We start from the raw sequence: 17,956 nt of genomic DNA, 5'->3' as shown, positions 1-17,956 counted from the left end.
TGAACGGCAGATTGAAAGCATTCATGCAAAAGTTCAAGATCCACAGAGAATATCATCGTGGACAGTAAATAAAAGGCTCGACAGGAAGACAGGCTGTGCACACAGGGCTAGATTTCAAGATGCTGTTGAGTATCTTCGTACATAATTTGTTTATTAGGTAGCCAATGTGATTTATAAGTATTGGGTCCTTCAAATTATTATCTAGCAAGAAGTGCAAGGGAACAGCTGTTTTGTGTCTGGTTAGAACCCTAGGTGCTTTCAAAGCGCTTACAGCCCCCATGGTCCAAAACACATGGAAAACTTGCATATAAACTTCTGCTGCATTTTGCTATTACATGAAGTTACTTATGAAGTAGAAAGTGATTGTTGGAAGGGGGGTGAGCAGAGAGAGGGGAGAAAAAAAAAAGAAAAACAAAGTAAAGGGCCACAATGTAATCCCAGGGATGAACTTTGGGCTGACACACTAAGACTGATGCTCAGAGCTGGGCAGAAGTAGCGTGTATCACCAGCAACTGTGCCTGTGTGAGAGCTTGGTGTGACTTCCTACACAAAAGATGGCACCATCACTTCTTGTACCACCCCGCCACCTGGAAGACAAATTCTTACTGACTCCAGGGAACATTGCCTTCTGCTGCATCATCAGCCACGGATGAGTCTGGCCAAGAACATTTTCCGGAGTGTGACAGTGGCAGGAAAGCAGAACATTTGTAATAAGGTGTTCCTGCCATTGGGATCTTAGTTGTTTCATAAATACACAACAATTTGTAAAATACAAACAGATAACAATTCACACCCACATCTACTCTTCCCCCCCCTCTTTTTTTTTTTTTTTTTTGACTGACTAAATAGAATTATCGTCTAGAGTTAGAGTTTAATGTCTCATCCTTAGAATAAAGAAATTAAATATTTTTCTTGTGTGTCACCTTATAGTTTGGACAATCACTTCCTTATGAGATGCTGATTAACAGTCAGAAAAGTGGTAGTCTATTGTCCAGTAATTTGCCTTTCAATTTCTGATTCTGCAAATTAACTTTCCTACTAAATGAGGCGTCAGGCTGATGTCAATATTTGCAGGTACTCCACAATTACACTGTGCTTGCTAAATCACATTGCTTTAATTCAGAAGTCATTCTGATTCCCATTTAGACCACAATCCTGCTGGGTGCTTAGTTTCCCTGTAAAAGTGTCGCATGCCCTCAGGTCTTGTGGAGTCAATGACATTAGAGATTACTCAGCTCCCTTCAGATTTGAGTTTCATTTATTTGGGAAAACCATAATTAGAGGTTAGGAGCCAGGTTTATACAATGTAGATTGTAGACATGTCATACAATTCTTGCATTTATGAATCTCCTCTTTTTTCTTTTTTTTTTTTTTTTTAAACTGTTTTCATAGTAGGAGATTTCAAGGTGAACCAGCACCTCTTGTTAAAATAACGTGTCTTAATTTTCTGCAATTTTTAGTCTCACTAAGGTGTTCTCCAGCTTTTCATCATCTGGGGGAAGGAACAGCTATCTAATCAGCTTGTCTGAAGGAAATGCCTTTTTAATGAGTCCAAGTCTCCAGCAGGACTCAAAATAGCAAGGCAGTAAAGTCAGAAGTGTTTATAGAAAGAAATTGCATTAAAGCTGCTGGCATCATGGTATCTTGGAAATGATGACTGCTGATCCATCTACATGCCGTACCCATCTCAACCCTCCCTTCTGCTGTACACATTTGGCTGATGTGCATACTCATACTCCCCTTCTATGCTGGTAGATCATCAAAATCCTCTCCTGTCACCTCCCTCCTGTGCCAGGTGACCCACAAGATGTTGCACCAGAGAATTACAATTTCAAAGAAATCCCAAGGAAAAGCCTCTTGGCTGGCATCTTGGGGTTTCTTATTTATTTATGTGTTCTTCCTTGCTCTTTGAACGTATCTGAAGTTACTCCTCACTTCCTTTACATCCAAGCCTTCGCTCAGACAAATGTGCACAGTAGGACCAGGCAGGAGTGCTGAGGAGACACGATTTATGCTACATGCAAATCCATTTTGGCAGCACATGAGTTTTCTTTTCATCCAAATAGCTTAAAGCAAATGAAAATTGGCCTTAACATGGCTGCACAGTCCCAGAGAGAAACCCAGATGGGTGTAGTTTGAGAGTGATATCCAAGACAGCTGCGTCTGACTTTAACTTCACTGGCATAATTTTGAATAAAGCAGAATGCAGGCCTCTCAGGAACGTTATTTTCCAGCACATAATGCTGCGCTATGACCTCCTAGCAGCCAGGTGGAAGCATCTACTCTGCCAGATGAAAGGGCAGAACAAGCATCAAGCCTGCAGACTGCCACAGGTGTGCCCCGAAGGTGGCTCTCAAGATGATATTCCTCTGTAGCTCTCACAATTACACCAAATTAACAGTGATTTGCAACTAGCTTGGCACCCAGGACCACAGGGCAAGAGAGAAGCCCTAATATCGCACTGTACAAACACCTGTCATAAAACCATAGCTGCAGGGAAGGGTGAGGATTTAGACACTTGGGTGAGTATCAAACTCTAATAGCAGCTCCCAGTGTACAGCAGTGTCAAGGAGAGCAATGAAACAGTCGCCCTGCAGAAAATGCTCAGAGCCCTGCAATGAGCAGCTTTGGCAAAATAAATAATAATAATAATTAGGGTTGTAGCACCGCTTTTGTTGAAATTTTTTAATCCACGCCACAGGACGGATGTGTCTCCTATGAGACCACTGTCTTCTCTTAGCACCTCTCCTTGCTTTTCTGTGCTGCATCCTCAGCAAGAGCAGGTACAATGGGTGCCCACTGCTGCTCCAGTGCGGTTGAACTGGATGAGGCACTTGTTAACTCCCCAAACTGTAAAATAAATCCAGAGGGTTTGGGAACATGGCTGTAATGACAACTGTAGAGATGCACATTTCACAGAAGAGGTTTCCACCAGCTCTACTTAAGGAAAGTCACTACTCTCCTGTTCTTCCTCCTGTTGCCAACACTGCTTGATGGTTAACTTTGGATTTTCTTTCTAAGTTTGCACTTTTGCCACTTGAGGTGTGGGATTTGAGTTAAGTGCTTCACTAAAGCCATCACTCCTTCATAGCTCTTCTCCCATGCCAGTCATGACCCCCATAAACCACAGGTAGTGGTTCTAGATACAGATGAAACAAGTTACACCTGCCTTGTAACAAAACACGACTAAATAGCTAAATTTCATTGAGATTAACCATGAATGGGGGGGGGGGGGAGGGGAGAAAAACAAAACAATTTAAACAAAAAAATGTTTTAATAATAAGGTGATAGATCAAGAAAACTTCAGCTGCTAAGGTTACCCAAAGGTGAAAGTTGACACAAACCCACAGGTACTCAACATGGAGATGTCCAGCAGACAAGATATAGCAAGAATGTCTCAGGGGAGCCAACTCTGTTAAGTCTGTAGTGTTCAACCTTATCTACGACAGCACATTGCCTCCCAGCTATCCAAGTGTTTATGAAAATCTGACAGGATGACTGCAAGAAATTTAATTTAAATTATCATGAGGGGTGGGGAGGAATTGTTAATGCTTGCTTTGGTCAGAGAAATAGCTGAGAATTGTGTTGACAAAACTATTGAGCCCTAAGGAAAAGGGACTATTCTAGTTACAAAGTCCTTTCTGTGCTAATGATAATCCATGAACATTAGCATTCCACACATTAGTAATTAAAGCTGGGTCAATTTAGACTAGAAAAACTGTTTGGGTGTAACAATAATTAACTATTAAATCCAAACAGTTCACTTGTCCATCCCTAAAGCACTCGACTTAGATCCCTCAGGAATGCGGTGTGTTAAAAGTTCACAGGAGGCAAGCTTAGGTCTACTGAGGTACTTGGCTGGAGACACAAGACCTCCATTCTTTCTTCCAGCAGAGCAATACAGGAGGATTTTTTCTAACGAAGATAAGTGGAAGTGTACAAAATAAAGAAGAGAAAAAAATCCAGGCATTCTGTCTCCTCTGGACGGCAATTTAACTGATAATTGTATTCTGCTGCAATAAACTAACTAACCAGATGTTTCAGATAATTAGTATTAAAGTTAGATTTTTATAGCAGCTGTTTTCTTTCTGACAGGCAAGCAGTATATCTGCTTCCTGGACAAACTCCTACAACAGGATGTCTAAGACGTGACCATGATGCGTGATGGCACTTGCATATATATGTGTATATATATATATATTCAAGAGCTTTAAACCATCTAGCTTGAATAGATGCATTGAATAGTAGCATGTGTGGGAGCTCACATGGGTCACCAGGTACACATTTGGTGGGTTACATGTGTTTTCAGACCTTTACTGCCTTTAGCACATAACCAAGCATAAGCTGGCTCTGCCTCCAAAAGCTGACTGGCAAGACCAGCAAATTCCAAAACTTTATTTTTGCAGAGAATTGCAAGACTTTTCCTGCCATAATTCTAAATCTTCAAGTGTTTTAAGAGACGCTGTTCTATTTTCACCCATTAAGAAGTCTGTTAGATTATCTATCGTGTTTATAACGCGCTATAAAATCCATCTGCAGCAAAGCATCTGTCTAGCTATGTTAACTGAATTAGTCTCTGAATCTCTCTATCTGGAGATATGGAGATAGAGACCTTTCTAGCCTTCTAACACCAGAATTTTTATAGCAGTGGTCCCTAAATAAACAGGAAGGAGATGAGCAATTTTCTAATCTAAAGAGAATTCATGAAAATGGCTTTTTTTTTTTTTTTTTTTTTTTTTTTTTCTTTTGGTGGAAGAACCAGTTTTTCTTGATGGAAAGCAGCCACCTTATGAATTGGCAGAAACATGTGATGAGCCCAGTTTTTATGACCTCATGCAAAAACTTTGGCAATTGAGGCCTCAGGTAGCATTTGATGCGTATCTCCTGAGGTGCTCCGTGTCTGAAAGACCGATACACACCTCATTAATACCGAGACCACCCAGCTACCAGACTGTTCTCCTCACTAGCTGTTTGGTGCTGTTGCCTTGGGCCATCAGTGTTGGAGTCCATTGCCCTAGGACAGGTATTGACACCCACTGTAACCCAGAAGTTCTAGAGAACTTGCAAAGATCTGAAGTTCAGCATGTGAGGGAGATGTTGGCAGCTAATGAGCAAAGGGCAACAGCTGAGCATGGCAGGTCTCTCGTGGCTATCAGGCAATGGTTTGCAGCTCCGGGCTTGGGTAAAGGTTCATCAACTCAGGTGGAGACTGCTCAACATTAATTTTTCAGCATCATACTTATTGAAAGTACTATTAAAGAAGAGCAAGATAAAAAATCCCCCAAGCATTTTGGAAAAAGAAACTCAACAGGGTTGATTGGTGAAAAGGAAGTTCCTTTATAATGCTTCTTTTGACTTCCCAGTGTGACTGGTGATGACTACCTAATGCTGTGAGAAATTAGGATGTTCTTAACTTCCATTTTCAAAAGCATCTTCCCAAGTATTTAGGAGTTCTGAGGCCTAAATCATCCTTGAAAATGAAATTAAGGATCTAAATCGTGTTGTTACTTTTGAAAAACGTAACCTTCTTTTTCCATAGAAAACTGTTCTTCTCAAAGACCACTGTCATACCAGTACTAAAGGGTTCAATACCACTTAGCTGGGAGTTGAATAACACAAAAATATGTGGCAGCAGCCCCCTATGTACAGCCAGAAATGAACTGGAAATGTGTGCTCGAAGAGCAAAGCAGATCAGGTTTTGCTGTTACGTCAAGAAGGAATGCGATCTGTAATAGAAGAAGTGATGATTAGTGGTTTTTAAAAGAAGATATCTCTTGAAATTAGAACTCAAGGTGGGGGTGACAACAAAAGCCATCATCAGAACGACACACAGCTGTGGCCACGAAGCACAGGCCTCAGGTCAAAAGCTTGTCCACATGGAAGTGGTGCCACAACACAGGACATCTCCTACTCTACTCTGTGTTGGAGAGGCCCTTCCTTGAGATCTGTGTGCTGTTCAGGATGCCAAAATATAAAAAGGACATAAAACTCTTAGAGAGTGACCAAAGGAGGGCTACAAATATGGTGGAGGGCCTAGAGGGCAAGATGCATGAGATGTGGCTGAAGTCAGTTGCTTTTTTTCAGCACAGAGGAGACTGAGGGTGGGCCTTGTGGTGGCCTGCAGCTTCCTCATGAGGGGGAAGCACTGATCTCTTCGTTCTGGTGAACGGTGATAGGACCCAAGAGGATGGCACAGAGCTGTGACAGAAGAAGGCTCAGGCTGGGTGTTAGGAAAAGGTTCTTCACCAAATGAGTGGTTGGGCTCTGGAACAGGCTCCCCAGAGAAGTGGTCACGGCACTGAGCCTACTGGAGTTCAAGCAGTATTTGGGAAACACTCTGAGACACACAGTCTGATTTTTGGGTGGTCCTGTGTGGAGCAAGGAGTTCCCTGGACGTCTTCCAAAAAATGCCCAAACATAGAGCTTTGTGACATGGTTTAACGGTGAACTTGGTAGTGCTATTCTAAAGGTTGGATGAGATGATCTTGGAGGTCTTTTCCAACCTAAATGATTCTACGATTCTATCCTTGTGGGTCCCTTCTAAATCGGGATATTCCATGAATCCACTGCTATTTATTTTTCCCAACATGCGTTATTTATAGAGCCTCCCTCCACCCCTCCGCAGAACACGAAGCGAGGACTTCCAAGCCGGGGCAGCCAGGAGGAAGACGAGGGCCGGGCCTCTTGGGGGGGGGGACGGGACCTCACCCTCACCCCGTGTCTGGAGCTTCCAGCCCGAGGTTTGGGGGATCCTCCCGGGCTGCCCGCACCCACAGCCCGGCCCCAAAACCGCTGGGGCCGCGTTGGGGCACGGCGGGGGAGGCCGGGGAGGCCGGGGAGGAGGCGGAGCGGCCCCGTCCCGGCGCTGGGCTCCGCGGAGCCGCCGCCAAGCCCCGTGGAGCTGCCGCCAGCCCCGTGCTCCTTTCCTCCGCCCCTCGGCGGCGGGGGCGCGGATCCGGCGGAGAGAGGGAGCGCGGCAGGGCGAGGGGAGGAGAGAAGCGAGGAGGAGGAGGAGGAGGAGGCGGCGGCGAGCTGGCCATGGCAGCAGCCCGCGGGCGGAGAGGCAGCCGCCGCGGGCTGCTGCTGCTCCTGCTGCTGTGAGCGGCACCCCGAGGAGGAGGAGGAGGAGGAGGAAGGCTCGGAGCAGCCTCGGGGGCCGCCATCCCGCGGCGGCGGCGGTGCCCGGGAGGATGCCGGGGAAGCGGGGCTCGGCGGGCGGCGGCGGTGGAGGTGGAGGCGGCGGCGGCAGCGAGCTCCCGGGGGCCGGGGCGCCGCGGCAGCGGAGGCGGCGGAGGAAGGTGTCCTGCTTCTCCAGCATCCAGCTCTTCCTCGTGTCCGAGTGCGCCCTGATGCTGGCCCAGGGCACTGTCGGAGCCTACCTGGTGAGTGCCGGCTCCCTCCCCCTGCGGGGAAGTTGCCGTGAGCCCGGGGCAGCTCCCCCCAGGGAAGGGGGGCAGCGCACCCAGGCGCGTTTTTCCAGCAGCCTATTTTTTTTTTTTAAATTATTATTATTTATTTTTTTTCCCGGCTTAAATGACTCAGCACTGCCGAGGGGTTCCCCGCCTGCCGCCCCTCTCGGTGTGCGGCTGGAAGTTGGGCTGCTCCCCGGAGCGGTGCTGCGCCCGCCGGGCTGTGCCCGGTGCTCCACGGCAGCCTGCCCGGGTTGTGCCCGGTAAATAGCGGGGAAATCTGCTGGGAGATTCACCTCCTGCCTCCTCTGCTGCTCGTTTTTCCCCCTACTCGCTCTCCTTGCCCTCCCCGAGGGGTGCAGCAGCCCCCTAAGTCTCCGCTGCTCGGCGTTGGGTAAAGAGCGCTCAAAATAAGTCCTCGCATTGAATGCTGAGCCCTTGTGCTGGATCCATGCGTTGGGATCTGGTGTCGGAACTGTAGTAGAAGAGTTGGAAAGATGTCCGTGAGGCTGGGCTCGTGCCTCCGAGTACACGCAGAGGGAGACAGCCTGTGACAAGCGAGCGGTGCTCTTCCAGCAGATGCGAGCGTGTAGTTGATTTAAATTTCTCAAAATAGCTCGCTGGATTTGAGAGTTAGAGTTTCCATGGAAAAGAAATGTATTTGTAATCTGCGAGGCTTTTTGAGGCCACATACGTAATACGTTATACAGTAAGTGTAAGAGCTCCACGTTCTGTACTTGTGCTCAGCATTTAGCGCTGCCGCTCTGGCACTCAGCTAATTATGTAAATTTGTACTGGATGTGATCTGTAATTTTTTCAAGGTATGTGGCTAAAATTAATGTGGTTAATATTCTCAATTAATATGCAATGGAAAATTGCAGTCACCTTCATATAATAAAGCGTGGCAGTTGAGTTTGGAACATGCTTGTAATTCCAAAGGAAACTGCATTGCTTCTACTGAGCTAAATTCTGTAAGTCTGTGTGGATAGAGGTGGGCATCACTTAAATTTTAGGAGAAATGTCTCTCTTTTAGGTGAGTAACGACTTAGTAAGTAAATATATTGTTTCCAATGAGCTACTTGCAAAATGAGCTGTCAGGAAGGAGTGTGTGATAATCCTTCATTACAGTAATAGCCAAGGACTAGCCCACTGGGGTGATGCCACTCGGTGGGCACCAGAATGCTGGCAATGTGTGGATCTGCTGGAGGACTGTGTATTGGCACACTTGGCTACAGTGCCCCAACACCTGCCACGCAGGATGGGCAGAAAGCCCTGAGCATAGCATTTCCCTCAACCCCCTTTGCATTGCTCTCTCTTCACCAGCCTAGCGTTTCTTGTCCTGTTTTTCCCAACTCTTGCAGCATGCTCTGCACTGAAGTAGTGCACTTGCTGCCTCTTGCTCCTTTGGAGCGTTTAACGTACTCCAGCTGTACCACCTGGAAGATGTGCTGCCGTCACAGTTCCTAGAGTCTCAGCTCCTTCCTCCGAGTATTTAACTCGGCTACAGAGCAGCTTTCCCTGCCCCATGCCACTCTCAGGGTGCCTGGTGGTAGTGCACTGTATCCTCTCCAGCCTGACATCATGCCCAATGGCCAGCCAGATCCACAGACAGTAACAGCCAACTGCTCCATAGGGGGAAAAAAAAAAGAAAACTAAACTCCAAACAATCCACAGCATGCATAAGCAGTGGCCCAGCTGCACTGTGCAAATGTTTCTCCGTTCCCTGTATAATTTATCACCCGTCATTGCAAATACCACGCGGTTCTCGATACAATGATCGGATGCAAATATGGAATTGTCTTTGGAGGGTGAATCCGTGCGAGTGCGGTGCTTACAGGTGCCGTGGGGGAGCAAAAGCAGGAGCTGAAAAATGCTTGGTGGAAAGTACCTAGGACCTAATCATTTTTGCAGACCAAGTGTCCTGTGGGGCCAGGTGCTGTTCTCAGGTGCTGTCTTGGGAGAGAATTCAGTGGAGGCACTGCAGAGTTGCCCAGGTGTGGCTGCGAGTGAATATTAATTCACTCAGGCTCCTGGTGTAAGTCAGGGCTGTTGGGCTCAGCAGCCGAGTGCTGGGCTGCTCCCCGAGGGACAAATTAGCAGGCGAGACAAACGGGTGAACAAACAGAAAGAGAGACAAATAGGGAGATGCTGTGGGGGCAGTCATGGTGTGTTGTTCTGGGCAGTTGAATAAACTACTAATTTTAGCTTGTCAGCAGTGACCGAGTACTGTGTTCGTACTTCTGCTTTGCTTGGCCACATGTACGACTTTCCCTAGTTATTTGCAACTCAGGAAGATAAACCTTTCTGCTTTTTTTTTTTTTATTGCCTTATACGGCGACAAGTTGATTTCCTCGGTTTTGTCTGCCTGGCTCTGCACAGAGATGATGAGGGCAAAAACTGAGCTTGGTAAGGAAACGAGGCAGGGGCTCAGCTTGTTAGGAGTGATCGAGGAGCTCAGTTTGGGGCTTGACTTTCAAGTCAGTAAATTTAGAAGTGGTTGTTCTTACTTCTTAATCTTTTTAGAGATGTAACAACTCCTTTTTCCCATGTTCTCTGCACAATAAAGTAGCAGTGCCAGCCTGAATGTATGTACAAAGTATACATTCATTCATTATGTCGTTTTGAAGCAAAGATCATTCACTTTTATTTGTTCATAAAACATTGTGCTTGCCAACAGGGCTTTATAAATAATAAATGCTGATAAAAATCTATAAAGTCCAATTCTTTTCCCAGGGAACTCAGCAATGAAAATACCCTGGGATGCCAAAAGTGGACGCCTATGTTTAATTAGTGTGGTGTCTCTGAGGTTCTTTATGTGAAGTTGTAGGGGATGTTTGATCAATGCCACGTTCCAGAATAGTTGTCAATTATCGGGCTTGCTGCCTGCAAACTGCACGTGTTCCAGAATGACTCTGTGCCATATCCTGCATAGCTTATGCAAATGCAAGCCTGTGCCGCTGCCTTAATTTCTGGGGTTGTTGAATACACCCTATTATTTGCATATTCTTGTAAGGTTTTGTGTATGCGTTTATTTGGCTTCATCTAATTACTCCTGCGTGCTTTTGGAAACTTGAATTTCCCAGCAACTGCAGTGGCGCTGGGGAAGATGCTGCTGGCCGTCTGCAGGCATTCCTGCTGCAGAAGTTGCTCAGGGTTTTAGCAGCAACTTTGAAAAGCCCAGGCGATCTCCTCCGGGTTGCTCTCTGGGAGCTGAGCTTTGTGGATGAGAGAGCTGAGCATTACCTGGTGCAGCCGGGAGCGCCAGGGAAGGATGGGAACCTCAGTTTCCAGCCGGAGCCTTGTGCCTTTCGGGCAACTGCAGCAGTGTGATCAGTCATGCCGATGAGGATTTTGATAAGGCTGATTCACATACCTTGGCAACAGCTCCTTCCCATCCCCTCCCCACCCCGAATTCCTACAAGCACTGTATTTTGGTATATTTTCACTGGTAGTAGCGCTCCGAGTGCTCCTGATGGTTTATTGCTGAGGCATTTCATCACCCTGCCAGTCAAATCTTTTGCCTGGCCAGTGGTGAAATCATTGCTTTAGCAGAAGGCAAAGAGCTCTCACTCTGACAGCCACAGTTTGTGGAGCGGGAGCGCAATTTAATTTTCTCTCCCTAGCCTTTAGCCTCAGCTTGCTCCCGTTCAAACTGACCTAGTTGCAAGCACCCAACATCTGCCAAAGTCACGGGCTTCTTTAGATAAAGGGCACGCATATGGGAAGCACGTTGGGAAGCAGTTATTTGGTGTGCTCTGGGTAGCTGTTTTTACAGAGCTCCACTGAGATGTCTCTGTTAGCTGCAGCTTTGAATGCAGCTATTCATGTGCTTTATCAAGTGATAGAGGATGACTGGCCTGAGCATGAGATGGAAAGGAAAATAATTGGTCCCTCCTAAGGAGGGTGCCCCGGTGTTTGTGTGGGAATGAATGCCAAATTGTTTCTGGTTTTCCTGAATGAAAACTTTCAAGCCATGCTTAACCTCCTGCTATAGCTCTGTCTGCGCAGCGGTGTTCGGCTACAGCCTGCAAAACCCCTCTTAACGTATCTGCAGTAAAAATAGTAGCGTGTAAGTCCAGTTGAGATAGTGTATGCTTATATGGCATCTGGAACAGGCTCCTTCTGTTGGTCTTTATTGCTAGTGGGGTTTGGGAGAGTAATGAAGAATTTCAAATACCAATTTCAGGAAAAAGAAGTATTAGAGATAAATACAGAGGTCGATCATCAAAGGGCTCCTCCTGAAACAAATAGGGTCCTGTGAGATGGACACCAGGGAGCTGAGTGGTTAAGAGCAGAATTTGGATTTGGGATTTTTAAGGGGTTTTGGTGCACAACTCCTCATCTCCGTTGTAAATGTTCTAAATACTGTTATGTTTTGTTTTTTAATGTTCTAATTACTGTTTTCCTGTTGGGGGGAAAAAATAAAGTGGGGTGTAGTGACCTGGTCAAACTCTTCTTGAAGTTGGTGGAGAGGTCCATGTTGAGGCTGCCACTAAAGGCAGTTTTATAGGAGCACTGCAGTGCCTCATGGTGTCCTCTTGTGCATGGTGCTGTACAATCGTCCCCAAAGAATGAGTTTGCCCCTGAGCATTTGCAATCTGAATAGACTGGGTGGGAGAAAAGTTGCAGGTGGGGAAAATGAAGCAAAGGTTAAGCAAGCGATTCTGTGGCTGAAGCTATTGGTAATGCTTCTGCCTAGGTAGCAGCAGCAGAATCCACGTGGCTTAGGCATAGCAGAGGCTGGCACAGCAAGGAATTCCAGTTTCAGGTGCTTCGCTCAAGTGACTAAACTGCAAGAGCATTTTTCCCATTGAATTTATTGTTTTTATTCAAGTATTTATTTTCCTAGAATAAGAATCTGCTTTAAAATATTGCTGTGCTTCTTTATTCTTTCCATCCTCAGCAGTGCCGAGTAATAAATTAGCTGTAATGCTCGTAATTTATTTGTCGCTGGGGCATTTAAGGGGGGAAAAACATGGAGAGAAAATAAATGTTTTAGCGGGGATGAAGATTGCCAAGCATTGGCTGGTTATTGCTTACAGTTCATTTTTTCTTAATACATCTTTGCTGGCTATGTTATTTCTGGAAAGTTGTTTCTAGTATGCCTTTCCCATTAGAGAATATTGTCTGTTTTGCAGCTGAGTTGTACAGAAAGTTATTCTGAACTAGCTCTTTTCAGTACATTCATACGTCTCTCAGAAGCCTTTTGATGTTTTTAGGGTCTCTAACTGGGGAGCCGAGGGGAAACCTGATCCAGCGCTGGGTTCTGATGCCTGCAGGCTCCTGTGTGGTTTGGGTCAGGAGCATAGCGTTGACATATTAATGTTCAAACTTTATATAATGAATAGGAACAAATTCTGGCCCATACCTAGGTTGGACTTTGGGTACCAGGAAGGCTTATGAGTAACTGGCATTTATGCTTTGGTTTAAAGCTTTCTTTCAACTACTACTGATAGAGGAAATGGGGATGGCTACGTGTTTGTCTCTTAGAATGTATGCTCCGTGCCACTTGCAGAGTAAAGCTGAACTAAAAATCCGACGGCTTCTTGATTAAATGCATTTAAAGGCAAAACACATTTGACATGCACGAGTGTGGACTGATTGGTTTTAACGTTGAAATTTTTTATTATTTCTAGCAGAAAGTTTGGCAGCTCCTCCTTGTAAGGACTTTTTCAGGACTTGTAAGCCCTGAAAGAAAGAGCAGCCTGTTAGAAATGTTATGATCCACCATAAAAAAAAAAAAAGTCTTAATTTCTTTTGGCTACCCTTAGCTTCCTAAATCTCTTCGGCAATTGCTGTGCGCCTCTGTGACAAGTAGGTCTGTGAGTTTTAACATCCTGCAGTGTTAATGCAGCTGAAGTTTAAAGGGATCTTGAATTAGATGAGAGCATACATTGGTTCGAAGGTCTGGATTTGTCTTGCTCAGTAACTTTATGCAGCATGAGCCTTTAAATGGTAGTGTAGCACCTGGCCCATAAAGGGGTCAGCTGAGCTGTGATCCCTCTTCTTCTCTGCAAACAAGCAGATATTGCTTGTTTTCCAGAAGGGGGTGTTTCTCAGGTTATGTGGACTTTCTTTTCCCTTACTTTCAGGATATTGGTTGAAAAGCCAGTTTCTGTTCTGCTACAGCAGCATAAATGCATTGCTTCAATAAAGTTATTTTACAATTTATCAAGAAGAATTTGTCCTCTGTGTATAATAATCTAAGATGTTCCTTTATTTGTATACTCCTTGGTCTCTCGCTGTTCCTTCACGGTAGCAAGATTAAACAAAGGAATACTGTTTAATAGGCGAGGTTGCAGCTCGGATGAATTGCTGTAGCTTGACCTTCTGATCAACACCAGATGAATCTGCAAAGTGTTATATTTTAATCACGATTCGAGGAAGTTTAAACAAACACATGATAATACATTGTGTAGTACCCCCTGTAAGTTCTCCAGTGAAGTCAAAAAGAATTCATTTTTCCTGTTGCATGGAAAATTGGGCTGCAGATTTTGATTTACAAGGTTTCATTATAACTGCAGCAAAACCAGGGCTGGAACCCCAAGAGTCCTATCTCCAGGTTGCCTTGTTGCAACCATAAGACTCTCTTTGTAGATACATACTGCAATGCAAACAGTATTGCCTGCTCCATGGTGTAGAGATTTCACACTGCCACTCTTCTTACAGCATCAGTACGATGAACAGTGATAGCAAACTGTTGATGGAGTGTCTGGTGCTTCTTCTTGGTGGTGCCCTGAGGACTCTGCTGGCAGGGGAAGCTTTCTGTCCATGCTTAAAAAGATGTGTCCTGCATCCAAGATGTTTCTGTTTGAGTAGATGGATAAAAGCATGGAGAAAAAGCAGCATCCCTTTCCACAGATTTTAAGTGAGGATGCAGTTGTTGTATTCATATAGACCTACGATGCAGATATGGCTAGAAGTGCCCCTCCTCACCTAGCAAATCAAAGGAAGACCTCTGAACTAAAATCAGATTTCTTAAGCTCTCAACAACTTTCCCTTTTCCAGTCTTATTCTGCGTGTGATATCCTGCGTTTTGATCCCTGGATGCTTCTTGCTGAACTAATGGACACAGGCCCCCTCTTTTTGTTGTTACATGGTGCCTGTTGTGTTGAAGTTGCTGATCAGTGACAGGGGCTCATATTGTGGCAGTGCTTGAAAGCACTTGATAATTTTAGATGACTTCTTGCAGCACAAGAGCAAAATCTTTATTTCAGGTTTGTTGGAATATTTACTTTATTTTTCTGTGGTCCAAGAAGGAGAAAAGCAATTTGCTTTGGTTTCATTTTTGTTTTTCTTTCTGTTGCCTCTCTATCATAGTATCCTTTCTGCTTGCCAGCCAGACAGCTGATTTCCCCTCTGTTTTTGAACATCTTTATCTTTTTGGTGTCTGCAGTGATCTCATGGATGATTTCTGTGAGCTTGCAGGCCCAATGAATTTTAGATGTGTGGCTGTGAGGGCAGGTGTGGGAACAGAGAAGTTGTTTTTCCATGCTCCTTAACGATGTGTTTTTCTGGGCAAGGATTGCTGGAGTTCTCTTATTTTTAATATTTAAATGTACTTTTAAAACACTTACCGTGCTGTTCATCTGTATAATTCATAATGCCTTAGTTTACTAAAAGTGGAAAAGGACTTAAAATTCAGTGTTACGGTGATCCATAAAATGACAGTGAAGTGTTTGAAAGAACCTGGGTAATTCAGTTGTATTGAGGTCTTCGTGACTCATCAGCATTATGGTTTCTGAAGCGACTATGTCAGATTTGCTTTCAAGTTTTTTGGTGCTTTGATGTTTGCGTCTGAATCTTAACATTTTTTCTGTTTGTTTTTTTTTTTTTTTTCCTCCTTATAAAAAGGCAACTAAAAACTCTACCACAAAGAAACTGAAAGCGTGGCTGTTTAGGAAGAGTTCTGTGGTGTGGGTGTGGAAGAATATAGGAATACTTGAGTAGATGGCATTTTTAGAAACTTATAGCGGTATACTTTCTTTTCCAACTAAAAGTTAAATTTCTGTCAAAATTGAGATTGGCATTGTTCTTGGGTCAATAGATAAGGAATAGCCTTTAGGTGTATATTTTGCATGTGTACTGTAAGGTGATGCTTAACAGTTAAAGCATGCAGTACCTAATGAAATGATGTGGAATTGATTTACAGTGGAGGTGCCAAGCAGTAAGTGATGCCCCCAGAATTCCTAAAGCAGATGAATTATGCTGTGAATTTATGTAAGGTGAAAAATAAGTATTTTCCATCGAGTCTGCTTGGAACGTGTATTCGATCAAGCTTTGTATGTTCACAGCTGGCAGGGAGCACCTACATTCAAATGCAGGACAGACAGAACAGTAAGAAAAACTGCATTTTGTCTAGGTTTGCGTGCTTTCCAGCAGCAATGCGGAAGGTTCCCCACATCAAGACAGAGTTCTGAGTTGTCTGTAGATGCAGATTTATTTCATTCCTTTAATTCTCCAAAGGGATAATAAAGAGCAAGAAAAATAGCATAACTACATAGAATCGCAGCCCGTTGTGTTGAACAACAAATGTTATTTTTCTCTGGTGGAGTTTCAACAGGAAGAGCTGCAAAAAGGTTGTTCGGGGGGTTTTGTTTCTTATTTCTGAAAAGGAGGATGTGAAATAGCTGCTACCTCTTTCTACTTCTCTGCTTGGCTTTGTGCAAACGTAGGTTGGCACAACATTAGAAGTAGAGCAGAGGATTGTTTGGGAGCGTAAGGATGTTGAAGTGCAGGCTAAACCTCATGCTTTGGCCTGAAGGAAATCTCTGAGAGGCCACAGGAGAACTGGCATGTACCTCATTTGGTGAGTCCCCCACACCTGTGAATAATACCAGACCTGTATGTAGACGTACACGTCTATACTCAGAAATGTCGAGGGAGAAGAGGGGCAGCATCAGAAGCTTCCAACAGATAAGTTACGAATACTGGCTAAAAGAAAATGATGTTGAAAAATATGAAGGAGGAGTGCCCCAGTAGTATCCTGCTGCTTGTTGTGCCATGCTAATGACTTTCATCTGCTGGAAACATGCTTGCTTCTCATCCTGACACGGTTGGCAGTGTTGCGTGATGGATGGAGATGCCAAATTAGGGGTAGATCCTTTCTTTCCCCCCAACTGGGAAACGACAGAAAAAATGCAGTACGTAACAGGGTCTTGATTTTTAAAGAGAAAAACTCAAGTTTGGATTTCCAATTTTCCAGTCCTAAGGTTTGCTTCTCATGGTTCTGCTTCTAAGATGCAGAAAGGGCTGTATTTGCCACAGTTCAGTAAAGCTATTTTCTCCTATTTCTTCTATGGTTTCACTTTTCTTCTTTTCTTGTTGAAGAGTATCCACCATGTGGTGGGCTGACCGTGGACTGCAGTAGCCAGATGTGCTCTCACTGCCCTCCTCAACTGGACAAGGGAGAAAATGAGATGAAAAAGCTTGTGGGTCAAGATAGTAACAGGGAGATCACTGACCAATTGCTGTCATAGCTGAAACCGACTAAACTTCGGGGAAAATTAACGTGTTGCCCAGTAAAGTAGATTTGAATGTTGAGAAATGAAAGCAAAAATTAAGACAACAGGATTTTCTCTCACGCTTTTCCCCTCACTCTTCCATGTGGCATTTTGTCCTTTCTTAAATAAGTTTTCCTCAGTGTTGTTGCGGTGGCCATGGCGGGGCCATTGCAGAACCGGGCCTGGGGTGGCCCAGCCTCTCGTCATAGCTGCCCCAGTTGCCTGTACCTCACTGGGGACATCTGGTTTGGGTTTATGCTCTCTCTCCAATGGCAGTGGGACCTTTACCACCACCTACCTGGCCATATTGAGTCTGGAGACCCCTGAAACAGAGGGAGGCAAGAGACATGTCCCCTCAGGCCCCAACAGGCTGCGCCTTGCACTTGAGAGAGCGTCCACCCTGGTGTGGGAGATAAAGTAAAATTTGCATCATGTGTCAACACTGGCATGCTGTTTGCAGAAATGCTGGCTGGTGTTGGGTAAATGAATTCCCCTGTGCTTGGCTCCTGTCAGCCCCTGGTGGCTGGTCGCAGGCTGTTAGGGTGGGCTGGTGAGCAGCAGCCACATTCAGGCCATGGAGAAATTAGTGCCTGCGGAGGGTGCGACTAAAACAGATATTCTTCCTCTCCTGCTGGCATTGTCTGTAAAATTTGATAATTGTGGGAATGAGCCTCACCAAGTGCCGCAGTTTGTGATGCGCAGAGAAAGCATCGAGCGTGTAGGCCCTTTATGAGAAACAGTGGGCAGCATTTGTTAGGGCTTACCAGCAAAAGAAAACGGTGTTTTTGTTTTTGTCTTGCTCAACGTACAGGGCCGAGAGCAGTTAATTACAATGGGCCTTTCAGCCTCCGCATGAGATGCACACTTTGTTTCCTGCTGCCTTTTGCTCGTTATAATGCAGGTCCTTATGTCTGAAGTCAGCACAGCTGCTGGCTGAGGGACAGGAGCTCTTGCTGAAGGGATGCCTTGTCTGGGGGTGCCTGTTTGTGAAGGGTGGTGGCATTAAGTTGATGTTATCATCTGGTTTGGGTGATCCCGTGGTCG

At 45.1% G+C, this 17,956-nt stretch overlaps 1 protein-coding gene across 1 annotated transcript in view; it reads left to right on the top strand.

The window, feature by feature from the left end:
* The first annotated feature begins 7,032 nt into the window (after positions 1 to 7,032).
* The window catches only part of SLCO3A1 (solute carrier organic anion transporter family member 3A1), a 129,732-nt gene continuing 118,808 nt past the window's right edge, over positions 7,033 to 17,956 (top strand). Inside the window, exon 1 of the mRNA XM_084532839.1 lies at positions 7,033 to 7,382. Coding sequence (XP_084388965.1) covers positions 7,191 to 7,382 — 192 coding nt within the window. The 5' untranslated portion in view covers positions 7,033 to 7,190. The remainder of the gene's footprint in view (positions 7,383 to 17,956) is intronic.

Source organism: Aythya ferina, assembly GCF_964211825.1.
Source record: "Aythya ferina genome assembly, chromosome: 11".
NCBI lineage: Eukaryota > Metazoa > Chordata > Aves > Anseriformes > Anatidae > Aythya > Aythya ferina.
The sequence above is the reverse complement of the archived record's forward strand: the minus strand, read 5'-3'. Positions and strand labels throughout refer to the sequence as shown.